At 44.6% G+C, this 23,041-nt stretch overlaps 1 protein-coding gene across 1 annotated transcript in view; it reads left to right on the top strand.

Annotated features, from left to right (window-relative positions):
- RIMBP2 (RIMS binding protein 2) overlaps nt 1-19,358 on the top strand; it is a 60,004-nt gene extending 40,646 nt beyond the window's left edge. The window contains exons 12-21 of the mRNA XM_070950278.1: nt 1,151-1,300; nt 2,511-2,669; nt 4,513-5,214; nt 7,311-7,428; nt 11,468-11,649; nt 12,558-12,726; nt 14,621-14,724; nt 15,898-15,969; nt 18,441-18,575; nt 19,332-19,358. Of these exons, the coding sequence (XP_070806379.1) occupies nt 1,151-1,300; nt 2,511-2,669; nt 4,513-5,214; nt 7,311-7,428; nt 11,468-11,649; nt 12,558-12,726; nt 14,621-14,724; nt 15,898-15,969; nt 18,441-18,575; nt 19,332-19,358 (1,818 nt within the window). The remainder of the gene's footprint in view (nt 1-1,150; nt 1,301-2,510; nt 2,670-4,512; nt 5,215-7,310; nt 7,429-11,467; nt 11,650-12,557; nt 12,727-14,620; nt 14,725-15,897; nt 15,970-18,440; nt 18,576-19,331) is intronic.
- Nucleotides 19,359-23,041: the final 3,683 nt, after the last annotated feature.

The following is a 23,041-nucleotide window of genomic DNA, read 5'->3' as shown; positions in this document are numbered from 1 at the left end:
CTGTGGTTGATAAGTGAGTCACCCGGTTCTTAAGTGAACCTGGCCTTCCCCATCGACTTGGCTTGTGAGAAGGTCACAAGATGGGATCACGTGACCTTGGGACCACAGCAACCGTCATAAATACGAGCCAGTTGCCGAGCGTCTGAATTCTGACCCCATAATTATGGGGAAGGTGCCAAGGTCATAACTGTGAAAAATAAGTCACATTTTTCACTGCTGTTGCAAATTTTGAACGGTCACTAAACAAACTGTTGTACGTCGAGGACTAGCTATAACTGAAGGCTTGCTAATTATGAATATTCATACTTAATGTCATCTATCACTCATGCATATTTATTTTATTTATTTATTTATTTATTGAATTTATATTGCCGCCTATTTGCACATGGCGACTCAAGGTGGCTTAACAGAATATAAAACCTCGTTTAAATATGCATGACCTCCTAAATTCACCCCAGAGGTAGAAAACATGAATCCAACTATCTTAACCTAGCATCACCATTTGACCCCAAACTTCTCTTTAGAAAGCTGCAGGTGCTACCTCTACCCCTTTGACATTCCATTTTAGAACTGCAGAAAAAACCATGGCTACCAACCTGCCTTCCATTGAGGACCTGTATACTGCACGAGTCAAAAAGAGGGCTGTGAAAATATCTACAGACCCCTCGCATCCTGGACATAAACTGTTTCAACTCCTACCCTCAAAACGAGGCTATAGAGCACTGCACACCAGAACAACTAGACACAAGGACAGGTTTTTCCCGAACACCATCACTCTGCTACACAAATAATTCCCTCAACACTGTCAAACTATTCACTAAGTCTGTATTACTACTACTATTAATCTTCTCATCGTTCCTATCACTCATCTCCTCCCACTTATGACTGTATGACTGTTAACTTGTTGCTCTATCCTTACTATATATATTGATTGTTTCCTAGTATGATTTGATTGCTTATTTGTACCCTATGACTAGCATTAAGTGTTGCACCTTATGATTCTTGATGAATCTATCTTTTCTTTTTATGTACACGAAGAGCATATGCACCAAAGACAAATTCTTTGTGTGTCCAATCACACTTGGCCAATAAATAAATAATTCTAATTTCTAAATTCTAATTCTACATTCTCTCTTCTGAAACCCCATAGATGGAGAGGAGGACCGTATTTCCAGAAAGGAGCAACGCGTTGCAGTACGCCAACTCGGATGAGGAAGAAGATGGCTACGACTCGCCCAGAGTCAAACGAAGAGGTGCTTCGGTGGACGACTTTTTGAAGGGCTCTGAACTCGGGAAACAGGTAATGGACATCTATCTCCTTGGCGATGGGACAGGAGAATAAAAGCATAAAATTCATAAGAAAGATGCTTATGGAGGTTCACCATCTCTTTCCTCTTTAATCTGTTTTCAAAAAAGAGGGAGAAGGTTTAGCAAAAAAGATCTCGACAAACTTGAACAATGGGCCCTATCCCACAAAATGAATTTCCATGTGGAGAAAAGAAAAGTTTTAGATTTAGGCAAGAAAAACCAAAGATATAAGTCAGGGGTGAAATGCTCTGAAGCCTGCTACCGGTTTGCTTTGCTACCGGTTTGCTTCGTGCATGCATATGCGGTGTGGCAAAACGTGCTCGTCGCATGCATGCGCACCACAGGCACTACCGCGCAGTGCTGAAAAAGGAGGATTAAGAAGCCTTTTCTGAGTCTGCAAAGGTAAGTAGAACAGCAAGGGAGGGGAACAGCTGTGCTCTTTCCCCCCCCCCCTCGATTTCCTGCTTTCTAGCGAATATAAATTGCGTGGCACAGCTGATGGTCGGAAATACCAGTTCGCCTGAACGTTAGGGCAAAACCATCCCTGGTATAAGTACAGATTAGGCAAGAAAACATATAAGGTCTCCTGCTGTTGTGGCCCGCCAGCAGCCTGCGCGGATCGTGGCTGATCCCAATGACAAGGAGGCTGGTGTGGTATCGCGCCAGCAGCCTGCGCAGCCGGCGCTCGTGTCGGACAGCGAGGAGGCTGAAGAGGATGTGGGGCCAGAGGCAGAGACTCAGCCAGGGCCTTCAGAACCTCCAGAGGCTCCTTCAAGTGGAGAGAGCGAAGTGGAGGAGCCTCTCCTCAATGCTCGGGCACGCAGGGCTGCCAAAAGGCAGGAGTGGCTACTCAGGAGGAGGAGGAGGTCTCCTCGAGAGTAAGGTTGGAGGATAATTGGCCACTCCCTTAGCCTATTTAAGTCGCACGCAGTTATTAATTTCTTGCTGGAAACAACGTGTAATTATTACAGAGCATTTTTGAAGAGTGAGTATCTTATCTTGTTTTCTGGGCTGGTTGCCAACCTTTGCCGGACTTTGGTTTATTCTTGCTACTTAATAAATTTGATAAGGACCGTTGGTGTGTGTCAATATCCTCGGGGATCCGGAGCTGGGGCAGAACACCTGCCTTGAGCAGAGAATTGGATTAGTAGACCTTACGATTCTCTGTTCTCTGTTCCCTTTCTCTCTCTCCTCTCTCTCAGCCCCACTATAGCCATGGGGAGGAATATCACACGGAAAGCAGCCGAGGCTCTGATTTGTCAGACATTATGGAAGAAGATGAAGAAGACTTATACTCAGAGATGCAGCTGGAAGATGGCGGGCGGAGACGAGTTAGCGTAACCTCGCATAACACCCTGAAGGTAAAAAAGAAACAATGTCCCCAAAGGTGCTTTTTTTTTCAAGAGGCAACTGGACTTGCTTGGTTTTTCCTTGAAGACATCTCGCTTCTCAATCCAAGAAGCTTCTTCAGTCAGAACTTCAGCCATGGGGGCGGGAGGTGCGCCACATTCCTCTATGCTCCCACCCTGCGCATGCGCGCGCAACCCCCACGCATACGCGTGCATCGCCTGCATGCGCCGCTCCCATGCATCCTGAAAATCAGCTGGCCGGCAGGAGGCTTGCTCACATGCGTGGTGGAGCTGAGCTGGGCGACGGCTCGTGTACCCGCCGAAAGAGCTCCGGGTGTCAGCTGTGGCACGTGTGCCATAGGTTCGCCATCATGGGTCTAAGACAGGGGTGAAATCCAGCAGGTCCTGACAGGTTCTGGAGAACCGGCAGCGGAAATTTTGAGTAGTTCGGAGAACCGGCAAATACCACTTCTGGCTGGCCCCCGAGTGGGGTGGGAATGGGGATTTTGCAATATCCTTCTCCCAGGAGTGGGGAGGGAATGGGGATTTTGTAGTAACCTTCCCCTGCCATGCCCACCAACCCTTGTTCTTTTAATCAATAGTGAAGAGATGTTGTACTGAATAAAGACAGGGTACTGACATTGAGAGAGAAGAGTTAGACTCCAGCAGTAGCCAATTCTGAGATGAGATTTTTGTCTATGTAGGGTCAACCACTCGTCTTCTGTATGCCTGGTCAGGTTCTTCTCTTGACTGCAGTAAACATGCCTGCTAAAGTTGACATCTCGCCCAATAGACCACGCTAGGACAGCTGTTCTAATCATCTGTTTTATTTTCACAGATTCCCATTCAAAGCATGACATAGTTCTTCCCTTGAATAAGAGCCGCATGCTTTCAAGCTCACCATTGCTGTACAACTAATTCTGTCTTTGTTTCCCCCCCTTTTTCCTTTCCTTCTTTCCTTTCCTTCTTTCCTCCTTTCCTTTCCTTTCCTTTCCTTTCCTTTCCTTTCTCCTTTCCTTTTCCTTTCCTTTCCTTTCCTTTCCTTTCCTTCTTTCCTTCCCTTCCTTCCCTCTACTCCTCCCTCCCTCCCTCTTTCCTTTCCTTTCCTTTCCTTTCCTTTCCTTTCCCTTTCCTTTCCTTCTTTCCTTTCCTTTCCTTCTTTCCTTTCCTTTCCTTTCCTTTCCTTTCCTTTCCTTTCCTTTCCTTTCCTTTCCTTTCCTTTCCTTTCCTTTCCTTTCCTTCCCTTCCCTTCCCTTCCCTTCCCTTTCCTTCCCTTCCCTCTATTCCCCCCTCCCTCTTTCCTTTCCTTTCCTTTCCTCTCCTTCCCTTCCCTCCCCCTCCCCTTCCCTTCCCTTCCCCATTCTTCCCCTTCCCTTGTTCCCCATTCATCTCTTCCCCATGTATCCCTTCCCCATGTATCCCTTCCCTTCTGTTCCCCATTCTTCCCTTCCCTTCCCAATTCTTCTCTTTCCTCTCTCTTTCCTTCACTTCCCTCTCTCTTTTTAAAAATTGCACACTGTTTGTTCTCCTTGCCTGCCTTTTCTTCTTCTTCTTTCTTTCTTTCTTTCTTTCTTTCTTTCTTTCTTTCTTTCTTTCTCTTTCTTTCCTTCCTTCCTTCCTTCCTTCCTTCTTCCTTCTTCCTTCCTTCCTTCTTTCCTTCCTTCCTTCCTTTCTTTCTTTCTTTCTTTTCTCTCTCTCTCTCTCTCTCTCCTCTCTCTCTCTCTCTCTCTCACTCACTCTCTTTCTTTCTTTCTTTCTTTTCTTTTCTTTCTTTCTTTCCTTTCTTTCTTTCTTTCTTTCTTTCTTTCTTTCTTTCTTTCTTTCTTTCTTCATTCATTCTCGGTGACTCTTAAAGGAATGCTATCAGCATAAAACCACCGAAACAGCTTTCCAGGAGTCTCCCAATTTTGCCCGCCACCGTAAAAAACTGTTCAGTATCCCCGAAGTGGCGGAAGAGGAGGGCGATCACTCCGAACGTTTCCACAAGCAGGGATTACGGAGGCCCCACCAGGCCCTAGCTAGAGAGGGTAGATCGACCAAGGCCTCCTGTCAAGAGCATCCTACCTTCTGGCACCCCGCCACCAAGTCACGGAGTTTGGAGGACACCAAAGAACGGGGTTGTAGACCCAGCAGGCCTTCCACCCGAAGCCCAGATAGTGGTTTGGACTGTGGCAGCGAAGAAGAAGAATCACGGTTTAATTTCCCTCTGGCGCATGAGACCTTGGCTGCCCGTATGTCCCCTACCTGCAGTCAGGATGAGGACAGCTCTTCCTCGTCTTTACGGCCGCTCTTGGCCCGTCGGAAAACTTTAGTCCGGCAGAGTAGCGTTGAAGAAGACTTTGGAGACCCCATCCAGCTCTTTGTGGACTCTCCAAACCAGGAGGACCTTCCAGCTTGTTACAAGAGGAAGCCTGAACATCAGGGATGCTGTAGAGCAGGACATTTGGTCCATGAAGATGCTGAGGGAGGTTGGAGTAGCCCCTCGATAGAGAACGAAACGAGACTCACTTCTCTTCCGCTTTCAAAACATCCCTCCCGAAAGTCCGAAGCCCCACCGGTGTGTTACAATCCGAACTTCCTTCTAACATCTTGCCTGCCCAATTGCTTCCTTTATTTTCGAATCAAAATCTTTATTTCTCTCTTTCCGTTTTGAGTTCGTCTCTCCCCCACCCCCCATATGCACGTGACTCTTTTTCTTTCTTTCTTTTTCTTTTTCCCATTTTTTTTTCCTTCTTCTCCACCTCTCAATAATTAGCTTCCCATCTTAATCTGCGTTGCTTCATCGGCTTCCTTAAAACTTCCCCCCCCCCCTTTGGTTTCGTTTTCTTTCTTTCTTTTTTGATTTTGTGTCTTGCTTTAAAAATAAAAAAAATAAAATAAAATGAGATTCAGTTGCTTGTTGGGCCATTTATGATTTCATTGTTCCCCACAGGCCACAAATAAATATCTAAATAAAAAACATTTTAAACACCTGTCTTTTCCCCCTCTGTTTTCTTTAAAAGGACAACTGAAACAATGTTTTAATTAAGGGTTAGCTGAACTGCCATCGTCCTGACATTTGGGGTTGCTCTTTGATTTTCTTTCTCTTGTTTTCCCTTCTTTATATTTGTGCTCTCGATTTTGAGCTCGCTCAGTAGAATAGATATATCATGTATAATGTGATGCACACTTTCAGCAACCACAACAAAACACACACAGCCAAACAATGAATGTATTTCTATCCCTTCCCTCCTTCCGTTCCATGTCTGCTTTCAATCGTTTTATCTTTTTTTTTTTTTAGTTGAGTTTATTTTTAACCTCATTCCACATTTTCAAGGATGAACATTCTCGCCAATCCTTGGGGTGTCCTAGCTTCTTTCTATCCCTGCTTGATTTTTTTCCACTCTTGCTTGTTTCTTTTTTCATTTGAACAAAAATCAGAAACCATCTCTTCTTGCCTTTGAAGTTGCAAACTCTTAACTCTCTCAGCATGCAAGGAAGACCCATCATCCACTCCCCAGATTTTAGCCTCTTTTTTAGGCGACGGAAAGACGGTGAGCCTTTGAGACATAGATGGGTGTTGTGTCTTACTTAAGGAATGCGATTCTCTCCAGTTGATCCAGATCGTGGTTTGCTCCCGGTGTAGCAAACTAGAGATGTTCCAAATATTCCACTCGGCGTGATAAGGAGATCCAGCAGTCCATTATTCTGAATCCGTGTCCTTCTCAGTGGAATGCTTTCTTCTTCTGTTTTCAAAATTGCCCATCGATCAAATTGATGTGTTTCCACCCTGCCGATGGTTGGTTATTTGCAAAAGCATTCTCCTGAAAGTCGTTCAAGAGAATTTGGAAAGCTTCTTTAACAATTTTTTTAAAAGTTGGGAAGGTGGCAGCTAAAGTAAAAGAGAGAGGAAAGACGTTGTAGGCAAAGGATGGCAAATATACTGCAAATAGGACAGGCTAAACTCTCCAAAAAGCCGATAAACCTACCAGCACATCCAGATTTCGTAGTTCCGAGGAACAGCCACATTCTCAGCAAAGAGGAGGCCAAAAGACGCAACCACAAAGGCAAAAGAAAAGTTTTAATTCTCCTTTTTTTTTTTTTTTTTGGTTTGAATGTGTGACTGTTGTCTGCCAAATATGTGCCATGTCTGGATGGCAATTTTTCTGTCTCTCCGTCCGTCTGTCTCCCTTTCTTTCTCTCTCTCTCTCTCTCTCTCTCTCTCTCTCTCTCTCTCTCTCTCTCTCTCTCTCTCTCTGATTTTCTTTCTCAGGTTTAATGGCATCTGTTCCCTCTTCCCCCTTTTTCTTTCTTTCTTTCTTTCTTTCTTTCTTTCTTTCTTTCTTTCTTTCTTTCTTTCTTTCTTTCTTTCTTTCTTTCTTTCTTTCTTTCTTTCTTCTTCTTCCTTCCTTCCTTCCTTCCTTCCTTCCTTCCTTCCTTCCTTCCTTCCTTTTTTTTTTCAGCTAACCTTTCAGTTAAAAAAGAAAAGTTTAGTTGCCTTTAGAAACATACGTTTTCGGAGAACGATTCGTTTGATTTTCTTCCATGCAAATTATTGTGTATTCTCTCCCTTGTTGCCTTTCACACCTTCTACAGGGCAGTTGGGTAGCTTTTAAACATCTTTCTCTCCCCCCCTCCCCTCCTCTTTTATTTTCGGTTGGTGTGGACCTTCAGCTCTTAAGTAAGCCCATGTCATCCAGGCGGCCGGATCGAGGGGAGCATCCAGATCGAAGATCATCTCATGGCACTTCGGGTCCTCAAAGGTCAAGGCCCATCCAGGCCCCTTCTATGGGTGAGTTGATGGTGATCCATCTATGTGGTTGGTTGGGGAGGGGGAGGGTTATTGAGTTTAGGAGAAGAAGGTTGATTTTGAAGACCTGCTTTGATGCAATGGAAGGGAACAAGTGTTTTTTCTGGTGAAACCGGTCTATCAGGACAACCTGGTCTATCCAAATATGGGATGGATGTCAAGTTTTCTGGCTGTCTTCAAATAAATTGCATCGCAAACAAAGTCTTTTATAAAACAAATTTCCATTTTATTAAGCACAGCACTTTTTACACTGATGCGTTGCAGCCGGCACTGACCTGCTGACCCAAAACCCCTCCTCTTCCTTCCCCCACTCCTCTGCATTCATTGGCCATCTTCCCAATCATTCACCCCTAATCTACTGCTCCAATTCAAAGAATTTCCCCCCTCCCATCCATCTCCTAGGGGACATTATCTCCAGAGGAAATAAGTAGGTGAAAAGCAACTGTCCCATTGCAAACGCCTGCGTTCTCCTTCTTATGTCAGCACTAGGATAAATGCATCTTGATGTGCTGACAATGGAGCTTACTGCGTCCGCTTTCGCCTTTCAGCCCCAATCCAGGAGCCTTTGCACAAACTAATTTTTGTGTTGAATTAATGTTTTACCAACAAAGAAATAAAGGGAGGCTAGAGTAGATCTAAGGGACGCAGTGGCTCAGTGGCTAAGACACTGAGCTTATTGATCGAAAGGTCAGCAGTTCAGCGGTTCGAACCCCTAGCACCACGTAACGGGGGGAGCTCCCGTGACTTGTCCCAGCTTCTGCCAACCTAGCAGTTCGAAAGCAGGTAAAAAATGCAAGTAGAAAAATAGGGACCGCCTTTGTTGGGAAGGGAACAGCGTTCTGTGCGCCTTTGGCATTCAGTCATGCCGGCCACATGACCACGGAGATGTCTTTGGAAAGCGCTGGCTCTTCGGCTTTGAAACGGAGATGAGCACCGCCCCCTAGAGTCGGGAACGACTAGCACATATGTGCGAGGGGAACCTTTACCTTTAGTATAGATCTATTTCAAGCTATTTAGCTCTTGTTAGCTAGCCATACCCTTTCTGGGATTCGAATCCAAGCTACTTGCATATTAGGTAGATGCCTTAACCTCTAAGCCATGGACTCTCCTTGCTTTGTCGGCTATACCAGGGGAGAGATTAAGTGTTTTTTATCAGAGCAACTGGTCTATCCAACTATGGGATGGAGGATACTGCTTCCACTTTCACCTTTCAGCCCCAATCCAGGAACCTTCACAGGCAGTCGCTTTCACGACAAACTAGTTTTTGTGTTGAATTTATATTTTACCGACAAAAGAATTTTTTTAAAAAATAGTTTGTCACGAAAGCGGCTGAAAGGTGATAGCGGAAGCAGTATGTTCTGTCCTATATCTCACGCTGACTGCTTCAGTGATTCCATCCAGCCACCTTGTTCTCTGTCGTCCCCTTCTTCTTTTGCCCTCCATCGTTCCCAGCATTAGGCCCCTCTCCAGGGAGTCCTTCCTTCTCATTAGGTGGCCAAAGTATTTGAGTTTCCTCTTCAGGATCTGGCCTTCTAAAGAGGAGTCAGGGTTGATCTCCTCTAGGACTGACCGGTTTGATCACCTTGCAGTCCAAGGGACTCGCAGGAGTCTCTTGGATCTGTCTGTCTGTCTGTCCGTCCATCCATCCGTCTGTCCATCCATCGATCGTTGTTGTTAGTTGCAAAGTCATTTCCGACCCATCGCAACTCCATGGACAATGTTCCTCCAGGCCTTCCTGTCCTTTACCATCCTCTGGAGTCCATTTAAGCTCATGGCCGACTGCTCCAGTGACTCCATCCAGCCACCTCATTCTCTGCTGTCCCCTTCTTCTTTTGCTCTCAATCGTTCCCAGCATTAGGTTCTTCTCCAGGGAGTCCTTCCTTCTCATTAGGTGGCCAAAGTATTTGAGTTTCCTCTTCAGGATCTGGCCTTCTAAAGAGCAGTCAGGGTTGATCTCCTCTAGGACTGACCGGTTTGATCGCCTTGCAGTCCAAGGGACTCGCAGGAGTCTTCTCCAGCACCAGAATTCAAGGGCCTCCATTCTTTGGCGCTCAGCCTTTCTTACGGTCCAACTTTCTGCATATGGTTACACAATTTGAGCAGGCACATCGACTTTGTTCACCCTTGCTTACATTGAGGGTCAGCTGACACTTCTCCCTTGTGCAAAGTCTCATAATTAGAAATGACTTTAAATAGTTCAAACTTCACACAATTCACACCTTTTTTGTGTGTGTGTGCCCATATGATTTAAATAGCCACCTTATTTTTAACAGTTCCGTAGAAGGAGAGTCCAGCATGGAATATGGCTGGTGCAGATGAGTGACAAATTTTATTCACATCTTGTTAAAACGAAAGGACCGAATGTTGCAAATAGGCCTGAATACAGGATGAATGGATGTGAGGTTTTAAAGGAAAACAAGAGACATCTTGGTGGTCTTCCTTGACTTACGACCACAATTGGGACCGAAAAATTGGTCATTAAACAGTGTGGAGGTTAAGTAGGCATCATAGGACTTCCCCCTGATTTTATGACTTTTTTGGGCCGCAGTCATTAAGTGAATCGCCTTGGTTGTTAAGCAAGATAGCATGTGTATGCGACTTGCCACATTTCCTGCAGGCTTCCCCATTGACTTCGCTCATTGGAAGCAGCTGGGAAGGTCTCAAATGGCGATCATATAATCCCAGGAGGCTGCAACTATTGTAAATGTGAACTGGTGGCCAAGTGCCTGGAAAGTGATCATTCCCCACTGTCACATGATCACAATCCCGGCACTTGGCCACCAGCTCACATTTACAATAGTTGCAGCCTCCTGGGATTAGGTTACTTTTTTCTGTGCCATCATAACTTCAAACAATCCCTCCCTCCCTTCATTCTCATCTTCCTATCTTCCTTCCTTCCTTCCTTCCTTCCTTCCTTCCGAAATATATACCGTGTTTCCCCGAAAATAAGACCCTGTCTTATATTTTTTTTGAACCCTGAAATAAGCACTTGGCCTTATTTTTGAGGAGGTCTTATTATTTTGGGGCGCGTGGAGCAAGACGGGGCTCCTCTTGCCGTCTTACCTGATTTCCAGCTCTGTCTCCCTAACCAGAGAAAATGGCGGGGACCAGCTGTGCATGCGTTTAATTATTTTCAGGGAGGGCTTCTTTTCGGGGAGGGCTTATTTTTGGGAAGGGCTTATTTTAGTGCATGCGCTCAAAAGCCCGATTGGGCTTATTATCAGAGAATGTCGTATTGTCGGGGAAACAGGGTATGTATAGTATCTATGATTGGGGCAGTGCTGGCCAGGACATCTGATCACTTGGAACTGTGCCATTAGCAGGCTGGATAATGCTGTTTTAATACAACTTCAACCAAAGAACAAGCTACGATCCAAATCCACATGCAATTCTGCAGTGCCATCTAGTGGCAGTCCGCGGTATATATTGTATTGTAACACTAGTTTAGGGGGAAGAAAGGACATCGGCTGGGGGATTCTGGGAGTTGAAATCCACACATCTTTAAGCTGCTGAGTTTGAGGAACATTGTTCTAAACGACTGTTCATAAATGCACACCAATTGCCAAGTGCCTAAATTATGATCACCTGAGGGTACAGATGTTACAACAGTCGTAAGTATGAGGACCTAACTTGAGTCACTAAACATACGGTTGCTAAGTTACAGCAGTTCGTTTAGTCACCGTTCAAAGTTATAACAGCACTGAGAAAAAGTGACTTAGGACTATTTTTCATACTTATGACCGTTGCAGCCTCCCCGTGGTCACATGATCAAAATTCAGACACTTGGCAACTGACTCATATTTATGACAGTTGCAGTGTCCCGGGGTCACGCGATCCGCTTTCGCGACCTTCTGATGAGCAAAGTCAGCGGGGAAGCCAGATTCGTTTAACAACCGGGCGATTCACTTAACAACTGGTTAACAAATGGCCCAACTGGTTGTAAGTTGAGGACTACTGTACTCCTAATGGCGCTTAACCTCCGTATAACCAATTTTCGGATCCAATCTTTCTGCTTTTCCAGATGGCTACAGTAGTCGTGACCGCCTGTCCCCAGAGATCTACGAAGAATCAGAAACTGATCCTGGAGCAGAAGAGATGACCACACGCATATTTGTCGCCCTCTTTGATTATGACCCACTGACCATGTCTCCAAACCCTGATGCAACCGAAGAACTTCCCTTTAAAGAAGGACAAATTATCAAGGTAGGGTTTATTTACAGATTAACAGAGTTGGAAAGAACCTTATAGGGCATCTAGTCCAACCCCCTGCCCAAGTAGGAGACCCTACACCATCTCTGACAAATGGCAGTCCAGTCTCATCTTGAAAGCCTCCAGGGATGAAGCTCCCACAACTTCTGAAGGCAACTTCTGTTCCATCGGTTGATTGCTCTCACTGTCAGAAAATTTCTCCTTATTTCCAGGTTGAATCTCTCCTTGTTCAGTCTCCATCCATTATTCCTTGTCCAGCCTTCGGGTGCCTTGGAAAATAGCTTGACCCCCTTCCTCCTCTCTGTGGCAGCCCCTCAAATATTGGGACATTGCTATCTTGTCTCCCCTGGTCCTTCTCTTCATTAGACTAGCCATGCCCAGTTCCTGCAACCGTTCATCGTATGTTTTAGTCTCCAGGCCTTTGATCATCTTAGATAGATTCAGAATAACAGAGTTGGAAGGGACCTTGTAGGTCATCTAGTCCAACCCCCCACCCAAGCAGGAGACCCTACACCATTTCAGACAGATGGCTGTCCAGTCTCTCTTGAAAGCCTCCAGTGATGAAGCTCCCACAACCTCCGAAGGCAATTTCTGTTCCATCAATTGATGGTTCTCACTGTCAGAAAATTCCTCCTTATTTCCAGGTTGAATCTCTCCTTGATCAGTTTCCATCCATTATTCCTTGTCTTGTCTGATTCACATAACTGTGGCAACAAAGGTCGTAAAATGGGGCAACGCTCACTCGACCGTCTTGCTTAGCAACAGAAATGTTGGGCACAGTTTGGTCGTTTAAGTCGAGGACGTACATGACAGATGATAGCTAAACCGCTCTTAAAAGCTTTGCGAATTCTAACCGGTGATCCCTTGATCCTTTTCCGTGTCGTCTCTTTTCTACCACCAAGGTTTACGGGGACAAAGATGCCGATGGGTTTTATCGGGGGGAAACTTGTGCGAGACTGGGCCTTATTCCTTGCAACATGGTTTCTGAAATCCAAGCGGACGATCAGGAAATGATGGACCATCTCCTGAAGCAAGGGTTCCTCCCTCTGAATACCCCAATCGAGAAACTTGGTAAGTATTGGCCTGTGGAACATGCTTGACCGCCATTCCTTTGGACCAGAGGTCTTCAAACTTGGCAACTTTTAAGACTTGTGAACTTCAACTCCCAGAATTCTCCAGCCAGCATAGCTGGCTGGGGAATTCTGGAAGTTGAAGTCCACAAGTCTTAAAGCTGCCAAGTTTGAAGACTTCTGCTTTGGACAGTTACTTTCACAGTTGGGAAATGTTCTCCATGTTTGAGATCAGGACTCCTCTCGGTTTGCGTTCCCACAACACATTGAAAGCACTTAAGAACGTAGACAAGTGGGTTGCTCTGTAATACCAGATCAACAATAAAGCAATAAACAACGTCCATACAACACTCCCACCAACGCTGATAGAGCGAACCACTGGTATATAAACGGAGAGCAAACCCCTCTCCCTCTTAGCACATGATGTTGCCTAGTTGGGTCACGAAACGTCTGCAAGGAAACAACCAAGCTCAGAGAGCACCAAGGACCAAACAGTCCTCCTCCTGCTCCTCCCCCCTCCTCAAACCTCACTCCCTTCTAGCCCTGAGGATATTATCGAGTTGGGTAATGAAATGCCTGCAAGCCACCAACCAAACTCAAGAGAGCGCTACTGCTATTACTGCTCCTCCTTCCTCTCTTCCTCCTTTCCTCCCTTCTTTCTTCCTTTCCTCCTTTTCTTCCTCCTCCTCCTCCCTTCCACAAACTCCACTCCCTTCTAACAGTATGATGTTGCCTAGTTGGGTAATGAAATGTCTGTAAGGAAATCACCAAGCTCAGAGAGCATCAAGGACCATACAGTTTTCCTCCTCCTCCTCTTCCTCCTCCTGCTCCTCCGTCTCTTCCTTTCTTCCTTCCTTCCTTCCTTCTTTCCTTCCTTTTTCTTTTCTTCTTCCTCTTCCTCCTCCACCTCTTCCTTCCTTCCTTCTCTTCCTCTTCCTCCTCATCTTCCTTCCTTCTTTTCCTTTTCCTCATCCTCTTCCTTTTCCTCCTCTTTCTCTTCCTCCTCCTCCTCCCCTTCCTTCCTTCTTTCTCTTCCTCTTCCTCCTCCTCTTCCTTCCTTCATTTCCTTTTCCTCCTTCTCCCCTTCTGTCTTTCTCTTCCTCTTCCTCATCTTCCTTCCTTCTTTTCCTTTTTCTTTTCTTCTTCCTCCTCCTCCCCTTCTTTCCTTTTTTCTCTTTCTCTTCCTCTTCCTTCTTTTCCTTTTCCTCTTCCTCCTCCCCTTCCTTCCTTCTTTCTCTTCCTCATCTTCCTCCCTTTTCCTTTTCCTCTTCCTCTTCTTCCTCTTCCTCCCCCTCCTCCCCTTCCTTTCTTCCTTCTTTCCTTCCTCTTCCTCTTCCTCTTCCAACTCCTCTTCCACCTCCACCTCTTCCTTCCTTCTTTTCCTTTTCCACATCCTCTTCCTTTTCCTCCTCTTTCTCTTCCTCCTCCTCCTCCCCTTTCTTCCTTCTTTCTCTTCCTCTTCCTCCTCCTCCTCTTCCTTCCTTCTTTTCCTTTTCCTCCTTCTCCCCTTCCTTCCGTCTTTCTCTTCCTCATCATCTCCCTTCCTTCTTTTCCTCTTCCTCTTCCTCCTCTTCCTTCCTTCTTTTCTTTTTCCTCTTCCTCCTCCCCTTCCTTTCTTCTTTCTCTTCCTCTTCCTCATCTTCCTCCCTTTTCCTTTTTCTTTTCCTCTCCCTCTTCTTCCTCTTCCTCCTCCTCCTTCTCCCCTTCCTTCCTCCCCCCCTCCTCCATTCCACAAACCCCACTCCCTTCTAGCATTGATGATGTTCCCTATTTGGGTAATGAAACATCAGCAAGAAAACAACCCAACCCCAAACCACCAAAGGACTCTACAAATGCATGGCTTGTTGTACGCTGAAAGGCGGTTGCAATTGCTTTCTCTCTTTGGGTTGGAACAGAAAGAAACCGAAGAAGCAGCCGTCCGCCTGGCTCGACCACAAGAAGAATGGTTGCGTTGTACGACTACGACCCAAGAGAAAGCTCTCCTAATGTTGACGTGGAGGTATTGTGATCATGGACACAAATCCAAAACATTTTGTTTTGTAATAATAATTTAAAAAAAAAAACTAAAAAACTATGGGAATAGTGGCCACAGCATCCAATTAGGGGACAAAATGGGTGGGTTCAGGGGTGAAATCTACTTACCTTCCTTACCGGTTCGGAAGCGCAAAAAAACACATTACTTCCTAGTTAAAACCAGGAAGTAATGACACCCGAGCGGGTGGGCGGAGTTTCGCTCCACCATCTGTACCGGATCGCCGAACCACCGACCAAGATCACTACCGGATTGGGCGATCCGGTCCAATCCGGGAGCATTTCACCCCTGCGTGGGTTGCAAAATTATGGCATGGGTTTCAGTCTGTCCAGAAACTTTTCCTGGACCACTGGCTACTTGGACAGCCTCATGGTTGTATCTTCTAACTCCCTGCTCAAGGTGCGTAGGAGACCTTATACTATCTCAATCAAATGGTTGTCCAGTCTTATTTTTAAACATGGGAGGGGGGTCCTTAGAGCAAAACATTAGAGAAACACTGGAATAGAGTAGTGGCCCAAATTGTGGAAACCTTTTGGGAAAAGTTTATTTTCTAAAACTAGCTAATAACACCGCTTTTTGGGGGGAGTAGTACCATAAACTGATATATCAATGGAAAGAAAATTTAATCAAGAACGTAACGCCATAACTTTTAGGAAGGATTTGCTATTAGAATAGCAGTTACAGTATAAAGAAGAAAAGTGAAACACGTAGAAAAAAACGAGATATACAGAAATGATCACCACGTCAGTTAATACTTCGTTGGGTAACCTTTAGCATGAATGACGGCCTTACAACGTCTTCCCACGGAGTGAACCAAGTCTTTGAGTTCTGCAGCTGTTCTAATGTGAAACCAAGATTGAAGGATGGCTTCTATTAACTGGGTTTTATTGCTGGGTCACTTCTGACTAACCAGTTTCTTTAGTCGGCTCCATAGATTTTCAACTGGGTGAAGGTCTGGGCTATTCCCAGGCCATTCCAGCAGTGGAATAGGATTATCTTGAAACTCCAAAAAATAAAAGTGGTGTTATTAGCCATCAAAAATACACTTTCCCCCCCAAAAGGTTTCCACAATTTTGGCCACTACTGCAAGAGCATTTGAAATCCTGAGAAAATGCTGTTGTTTTATAATCATTTCTGCAGGCTGAGCTCACATTTTGTACTGGAGACATCATTACTGTCTTTGGAGAGATTGATGAAGATGGTTTTTATTATGTAAGTGCTTTATTTATGCTCTTCCCCTGATCTGTATTAATGGTGTGAAAAACCTTTTGGGTTGACAACCAGGAACCTGAAGAAAGGATGTCACCCAAGAAGGATGGTGGGTCAAGAATGATCTTTAGGGGGTTTTTTTTTTGTTTTTCTTGACTCCCTTAAACTAGTGTCCTTCAACTCTTGGCCAGGGGCATACGAATCTGCTTTACTTTTCAACGTCTTTCAGTGTCTACTTTGCCATAATTGGAATCAATGCATTGGGGGAATTTCTACAGCAGCGTTTCTCAACCTTGAGAATCTGAAGATAGACGGACCTCAAATCCCAGAAGTCCCCAGCCAGCTGTGATTGAGATTGAAGAGCTCTAGATTAACCTTGAGAACTTTAAAATAGGTGGACTTCCAGAATTCCCCAGCAGGTCGTGATTGAGATTGAGAGCTCTAGATTAACCTTCAGAACTTTAAGAAAAGTGGGCTTCCAGAATTCCTCAGGTCATGATCGAGATTGGGAATTCTAGTTCAGTGCTTCTCAACCTTCAGAACTTTAAGAAAGGTGGGCTTCCGGAATTCCCCAGCAAGTCATGATCGAGATTGAGAGCTCTAGATTAACCTTGAGAACTTTAAAATAGGTGGACTTTCAGAATTCCCCAGCAGGTCATGATCAAGATTGAGAACTCTAGATCAGTGCTTCTCAACTTTCAGAACTTTAAGAAAGGTGGACTTCCAGAATTCCCCAGCAGGTCATGATTGAGATTGAGAGCTCTAGATTAACCTTCAGAACTTTAAGAAAGGTGGGCTTCCAGAATTCCTCAGGAGGTCATAATTGAGATTGAGCATTCTAATTCAATGCTTCTCAACCTTCAGAACTTTAAGAAAGGTGGATTTCCAGAATTCCCCAGCAGGTCAATCTCATGATCGAGATTGAGAGCTCTAGATTAACCTTCAGAATTTTAAGAAAGGTGGGCTTCCGGAATTCCCCAGCAAATCATGATCGAGATTGAGAGCTCTAGATTAACCTTGAGAACTTTAAAATAGGTGGACTTTCAGAATTCCCCAGCAGGTCATGATCAAGATTGAGAACTCTAGATCAGTGCTTCTCAACCTTCAGAACTTTAAGAAAGGTGGACTTCCAGAATTCCCCAGCAGGTCATGATCGAGATTGAGAGCTCTAGATTAACCTTCAGAACTTTAAGAAAGGTGGGCTTTCGGAATTCCCCAGCAGGTCATGATCAAGATTGAGAACTCTAGATCAGTGCTTCTCAACTTTCAGAACTTTAAGAAAGGTGGACTTCCAGAATTCCCCAGCAGGTCATGAATGAGATTGAGAGCTCTAGATTAACCTTCAGAACTTTAAGAAAGGTGGGCTTCCAGAATTCCTCAGGAGGTCATAATTGAGATTGAGTGTTCTAATTCAATGCTTCTCAACCTTCAGAACTTTAAGAAAGGTGGATTTCCAGAATTCCCCAGCAGGTCAATCTCATGATCGAGATTGAGAGCTCTAGATTAACCTTCAGAATTTTAAGAAAGGTGGGCTTCCGGAATTCCCCAGCAAATCATGATCGAGATTGAGAGCTCTAGATTAACCTTGAGAACTTTAAAATAGGTGGACTTTCAGAATTCCCCAGCAGGTCATGATCAAGATTGAGAACTCTAGATCAGTGCTTCTCAACCTTCAGAACTTTAAGAAAGGTGGACTTCCAGAATTCCCCAGCAGGTCATGATCGAGATTGAGAGCTCTAGATTAACCTTCAGAACTTTAAGAAAGGTGGGCTTTCGGAATTCCCCAGCAGGTCATGGTCAAGATTGAGAGCTCTAGATTAACCCTGAGAACTTTAAAATAGATGGACTTCCAGAATTCCCCAGCAAGTCATGATCGAGATTGAGAGCTCTAGATTAGCGTTTCTCAAGCTTGAGAACTTTAGGATAAGTGGACTTCCAACTCCCAGAATTCTCCAGCCAGCCATGATCAAGACCCAGAGTCCTAGATCAATGTGTTTCTTAAGCTCAAGAACTTGAATGTTAGGTGGGCTTCAACTCCCAGAAGGCTGCCAGAGTTGACCAGGAATTCCACCATTCTGGAAGTCCACCTATCTTGAAGTCACCATGGTTGAGAAACATTGTTCTAGAGCAGGGGTTGGCAATCTTAAGCACTCAAAGGTCCTAACCGGAAGCCCCCGTTCAGTTCTGGAGCCGACCAGAAGTCCGGTTCCCCCATCATAGTGTCCTCCTAGCGCGGCGTCCTTTTTCCTCTGCTGACCGGAAGTCCGTTCCCCCACCATAGAGTCTCCTCCTAGCGCGGCATCCTTTTTCCTCTACCTGTCCTAACCAAAAGCCCTATCAATTGTGGAGCCAACCAGCAACAGGGAGCCACAGCAAAAGAGCCACATGCGGCTCCAGAGCCGCAGGTTGCTGATCCCTATTCTAGAGGCTGCTTGTTTGTTCGTTAATTTTCCCTCTCTGTTTCCATGTTTCAGGGGGAACTTAACAACCAGACGGGTCTCATTCCTTCGAATTTTCTTGAAGAAGTGCCTGATGATGTAGAAGTCTATTTATCCGACGCTCCCTCGCGGTACCCTCAAGACGCGCCCATGCGTACAAAAGCAAAAAGGGTAAGCAAGCATTCAGAAAAAAGAGAGAGAGAGAGAGAATAAAACAAAACAAAACTGTTGTTTTCGCTTTGTTCCCCTTGCCGACCATTTCAGATTCTGTTTGGCTTGAACGTGTTTGTGTACATATGTATATGTATATATAGAATAGATATGTTAAGAAACGCATTTTTTGAAACTCAAGTTTTTAGATCGCTCTGAAGCTGGGAGACAAAAAACAAAAAAAACCTAAACAGCTCCTCGCTCTAAAACCAACTTATTCCTTCCATCAGTGATCGATTTCATGCTAATTTAGGAGCCGCTAATATATATATATATATATGTATATGTATATGTATATGTATATGTATATATATATATATATATATATATATATATATATATATATATATATATATATGTATGTATGTATATATATATATGTATATATATATGTTCCCCACCTTGAACAGTTTATATCTGTAAATTATAGACCTGATGTAGAAATTACCTAAGACAGTAGACTTGGGGATGGATGGATGGATGGATGTAAAACTTCAGGCACTTCTTTTGGGTTTTTTTTTTTTGAGGGGGGCAACTTCACCCCAAAACTTCAAAATTTCAAAGCGATGTTTTGAGCTGCCGAACGATGCTCCCTTCTGAAGGGTTTCATGTGTCTTCTCTCATCCTTGCAGTTTTTTTTTTCCTTCCTCTTATTATATTTTACGTATATATATATCTATATATTTTTATTTCTTTGCTCATCTGCTTTGGGAACAGAAGAAGAGTGTTCATTTCACACCTTAAAAAACAGGCAACGTTGCCTTCACGTAAGTGGTGCAACTGAAGATACCAGTAGTTAACTTGGATTCCTCTCAAGCTGGCCTTCTGTAAAGCGAGCCATCTTGGTTCCCGTGAGGTGTGCCGGAAAAAAAAGAGAAATATGTCTCCAAATTCTTTAGCCCTGGTTCCAGATTCTTTTGGTTTTTCTTTTTAAATGAGGGCTGCCCTTTCCCAATCTGATGCCTTCCAAGTACGGTGTGGGCTACAAGTCAGTGGTGGGTTCCTCCCGGTTCGGTCTGGTTCGGCCAAGCCGGTAGCGGTGACGATATGACGTCACCGAACCGGTTCTCCCCCCCCGCCCTCCCACCCCCCCCACCCACATTATTCTTACCTTTGATTTGGTCCCACCCCCAATCTATTGCTGCCTCCTGAGTCCCAGCTGATGACTAGAGGGAAAAAAACTATTTAAACTCTGGGGCTTCAAAGGGCCGTCCTACAGCTGATCAGTGTTAAAAGCAAACAAATGAGTCGGGTTGTAAGTGCAAGGACTGGTCGTAAGTGCGAGGACCTTCCAGAAATGACTCTGACCAGCTAGCCATGCCCACCTAGTCACATGACCTCCAAGCCACACCCACAAAATAAGCCACGCTCACAGAACCAGTAGTAAAAAAATTTAGAACCCATCCCTGCTACAAGTCCCATCTCCCCAAAGGGGACCAACTGCTAGTCCGGCAGCAATAGAAGGCACCGAGTTAAGAAAGGAGAATTTCTGATTTATAAAAGAAATGTAGAAGGGATCTTGCATCCAGGGCTTTAACCCATCGAGGGAGAAAAAGTTTGAATATTTGGAACATATTTCTTACTGGCCTTAATGCTTGTTTGCATAAAGAGTGTTCCCAGTGTCCGATCCCAAAGAAAAGCTGCATATTGCATTGTTAGCTAATTGGGGGAGAACGAAAAAACAACAACACAAAAATTTGTTGCTGAGTAATCCCGGTTGTGCTAAACAACCCAGCCGGCAGTGGGAAGAGAGGATTTAAGAGTTCTTTCTTTTGAAAGCACATTAACTTTCGGCACCTGGTGATCAATTTGCCTTAAAAGCAGCTCTCCTGGTGTATGGTTGTCCATCCGGTCATGGCCAAGTTCAAACGAGGTCGCTTATGGAAGTGTGCTCCTCTGCCCAACATCTCAGCAGCTCCTTGGTTGACCAATGCAATAAGCCGAAAGGATAGCGGTGGGCAAACACATTAAACGCTCCACAGATGGTATCTTCAGGTGTATGTTGGGGTTGCACTGAGAAAAGGACCCCTTTCGGCTTCTCCCTTCCCCTCCCCCCCCCCAAATTAGACAAGACCTTGATTGAAGATCAAAGCAAGCTTGGGACCTCCTTGGCTTAACGAACCCACTGAGATGTCCAAACGGACGTAAACATGACAGAAGTTGGGTGTTGTTAGCAGCTCCATTTTGGTTTTTTTTTTTCCAACTCGGTGAAGCAATTTTTCCTCATGGTGTTATCCTCTTCAATGCCATTGGGTATGTGGAGAGTGCCACCCAACCTAGAAACGTTTAATCAAAGGCCTTGGAGAGCTTTCTTTGATTGTGATTAAGGCTCGTTTTAATTTGGTTTGTTTGGGGGTTTCCCCCCCTCCCTTTCCACCAGTGTGCCATCTTCTCAAAATATGTCCTGACAAGAATGCTAAAGGTTGGAGAAGGGTGGTGGTGGATTAAGAAGCATGGAGGGAAGCAAGGGCTAGTCTGAATTCTTCATAACCCTGGAGGATTCTTCCCAGAAATGGGTTAGCTGACTTAAGACGTATGCCACGTGCGAGTCCCCAGATCCCTCCTTGAGAAACAAAGGAAATCCAGGCAAAATCCAGATCCCTCTTTAAAAATAAAGTCATTTTGCAGAGGCTTTGTTCTTGCAAAATAGGCAGAAGACTTCAGCTATCTATGCCGGGACTTTAAACATAAATCAACCCAATTCAATTTACCACGTAAATTTTGACACACTCCGGGAAAGAAGATGGGGTCTGTCACGTGGCATATTTGAAAGAAGAAAAAATTCCTGCCCCTAAAAGGTGTGTGTGTGTGTGTGTGTGTGTGTGTGTGTGTGTGTGTGTGTAATGCAGCGTTTGTCAACTTTTGGCCACTTTTAAAGATGGGTGGACGGACTTCAATTCCCAGAATTCTCCAGCCAGCTGTGGTCGAGATTTGAGTGCTCTTAGATCGGTGCAGAGAATTCTGGGAGTTTGGAAGTCCCGCCCGTCTTTAAACAGGCCATGATTGAGAAACCCTGGTTTAATGAATGACAAAAAAAAAAAAAGCTTTCTTGTTGTCCGTGACTGCAACCCTTCAGTTAACTTAACAAATATACCTATCAGGTTCCTCCTGAGAACACAGGTACACCACCAAGGAGATCACCAAGCCCCACAGCCCATCTCCACTCGGGGTCACCTCTGCCAGCTATGGGTTCTGGTAGTCCCAGGCGAGGCAGGGAGCTGTCTTCGAGAAAGACAAAGGGGCTCCTTTCCAAAGGGAAGAAACTACTGAAAAGACTGGGTGCCGTGAAATGAAACTTACAATCATCTGGACATCCTCTAAAAACCATCAGACTTTTTTTTTAAAAAAAAACAAAAACAAAAAAAAATACCCATATGCAGACCGATCTAGAAACGCTCAAAACTAGGGATTTCAGGACCCCATCCACCCACCCACTATATATATTTTTTAATTAAGAGCACTCTGTTGTCTCCAGAAACTTGTCTGGATTGGTCTCACTCAGCGTGGCAGTGATGCTAAAAAAAAAAAAAAAGCATTTTGATAAGCTAACATGTGCTTCCCCCCCCCCAAACAAACATTTTAAAGAGAGATGGGATTAAGGAATTTAAGCCTGCACCAACCCTAAGGGACTTTGTTTCCTATTTCCACTTTCTCCCTCCCCCCCCTTCCCCCATTCCTAAATTCCTATTTCCACTTTGGTGAAACCCTTCCCTGAAAGTGGAAAACAAAGAACCCTAAAAACTATTTAAAAACCCTCTTTTGTTCTTTGATCCCCCGTGTTTATTCACATGACGCCTACATGGTCTTGAAACTCCTAGTTTGCCAGAAGCCTTTGATGTTTGCCTTATAAATGCACAATTATTTGTACTGTCTGAACTCTACAGCGTAAACTTTCTATGTACTCTGTGTTGACCTATTAACGGTTCCATTCTCACCGAGACGGCCATCATTTAAAAGGCGATGGAATCAGATTTGTGTCTGGTATTAATTCCTGGGAGTGTGAAAATGTTGTGCAAAGGTTCATTGTTATTATTATTTTCAATCGTCTGCGTAAAGTGCTGCTGTTCAGCTTCTCGAGTACGCTTAAAAAAAAAAAGTATACGATTACAGCAGAAACAAAAATGCAGATTTAAGGTGGGCTTTGCTTGGGGTTTCCGTATTGTTGAGCTCCGAAGTGTGTTGGAGTCAAAGAAGCAGAAGGAAATAATACACAAAAATGTTGTATTATTCCTGGGCCACTGCCAGCAGAAGTCTCAAATTAGAAAAGTTGGATTTTGACCCCTTGTTGTGACTGGAGATGAAAGACGGAATCGCACAATCACTGCGTACGTGCCAAGGGGGAAAAAAGAGATTATTTGGCTGTTTAAGACTTTTGTAACCATTTGTATATTCTTTTTACTGTTTATACATACTTTTCAGACTGCCTT

The sequence above is a fragment of the Pituophis catenifer genome, unplaced genomic scaffold (assembly GCF_029215685.1).
Source record: "Pituophis catenifer annectens isolate HBS135680 unplaced genomic scaffold, rPitCat1.0.hap2 SCAF_10, whole genome shotgun sequence".
In the NCBI taxonomy this organism is placed as follows: domain Eukaryota; kingdom Metazoa; phylum Chordata; class Lepidosauria; order Squamata; family Colubridae; genus Pituophis; species Pituophis catenifer.
This window is presented reverse-complemented; position numbering and strand designations above follow the sequence as displayed.